General features: G+C 42.0%; 1 protein-coding gene across 3 annotated transcripts in view; it reads right to left on the reverse strand.

Moving 5' to 3' along the window:
• Positions 1-666, reverse strand: part of Plekhg7 (pleckstrin homology and RhoGEF domain containing G7) — a 53667-nt gene extending 53001 nt beyond the window's left edge. For all 3 annotated transcript variants that reach the window (XM_029559088.1, XM_029559087.1, XM_029559084.1), the window contains exon 1: positions 526-666. In XM_029559088.1, the coding sequence (XP_029414948.1) occupies positions 526-575 (50 nt within the window). In that variant the 5' untranslated portion in view covers positions 576-666. The remainder of the gene's footprint in view (positions 1-525) is intronic.
• Positions 667-903: the final 237 nt, after the last annotated feature.

Raw genomic sequence — 903 nt, forward strand, 5'->3', positions numbered from 1 at the left:
GTCTTGTTTGTGCTGCTCTAAGTATTAGACTTGCTTACTTCAAAAAGCAACATCCATGTGTTCAGTTCTTCATTGATTACCCACTAGAAATAATCATTAAATGAGTTCAGAATTTGTACCCACTTCCCTCCAACAAGTCATATATATGTGGGGTAGATGTATTCTGTATAATAATGGTAGGAAACCATATTTTTAGATATCTGATTTCCTCATAACAAGATTAAGCTAGAAAACAAGCTAATAGTAAATGCAGAATATTCATGTGTGGCCAGCAAACCATTGTCACTTTAAAAGTGTGGTATGATTATTTTAGCCTTCATTTGTTTGGAAAAACCCAAACATTTTTCAGAAATCCATTTTGTTGCTTTGTCAGACATTTGGCTATTCCAATTCTTTGCTTCAGGACAAATTTCTGGATCCAGAAGGTGCCTCACTCAAATTTGGCAGCCCTCTAGACCTTAACACCCCTTTTTCGTCCTACCCCAACCCCCTCAGGAACCCGCGTTTAACCACAAATGCACTAACCCTGAGTTTTGCTGCCTCAAGCTGGTTAAATCCGAAGGCACCAGTCCCATGGCGGCTGGGATAATCTCTCTAGTCTGGTACCAGGATGTTGCCTTGGTCTGCCCTCCACTGCAGATGGGAAGAGGCAGGATGTGGGTTGGGAGAGCAACAATTCAGAGAATCCCGGGAATTCCCTCCGCTGCCTTGCAGGCCCTGGAGTCAACACTCAGCAATGAGGCTGTTCTTGCAAGTTGGCACCAGAAAAGTTTCTAGCTGCTGTAATTGTGTCCCTCTGTGGACACCAAAGGCACACACACATTTTGTAAGCAATAGATAAGTCTTCATGAATATTCTTCTAATTTAAGAATTAGCTGGATTTTACTGAGCCTTGACTCTTTC

This window comes from Nannospalax galili, unplaced genomic scaffold (assembly GCF_000622305.1).
Source record: "Nannospalax galili isolate Female #2095 unplaced genomic scaffold, S.galili_v1.0 scaffold191, whole genome shotgun sequence".
NCBI classification, from domain to species: domain Eukaryota; kingdom Metazoa; phylum Chordata; class Mammalia; order Rodentia; family Spalacidae; genus Nannospalax; species Nannospalax galili.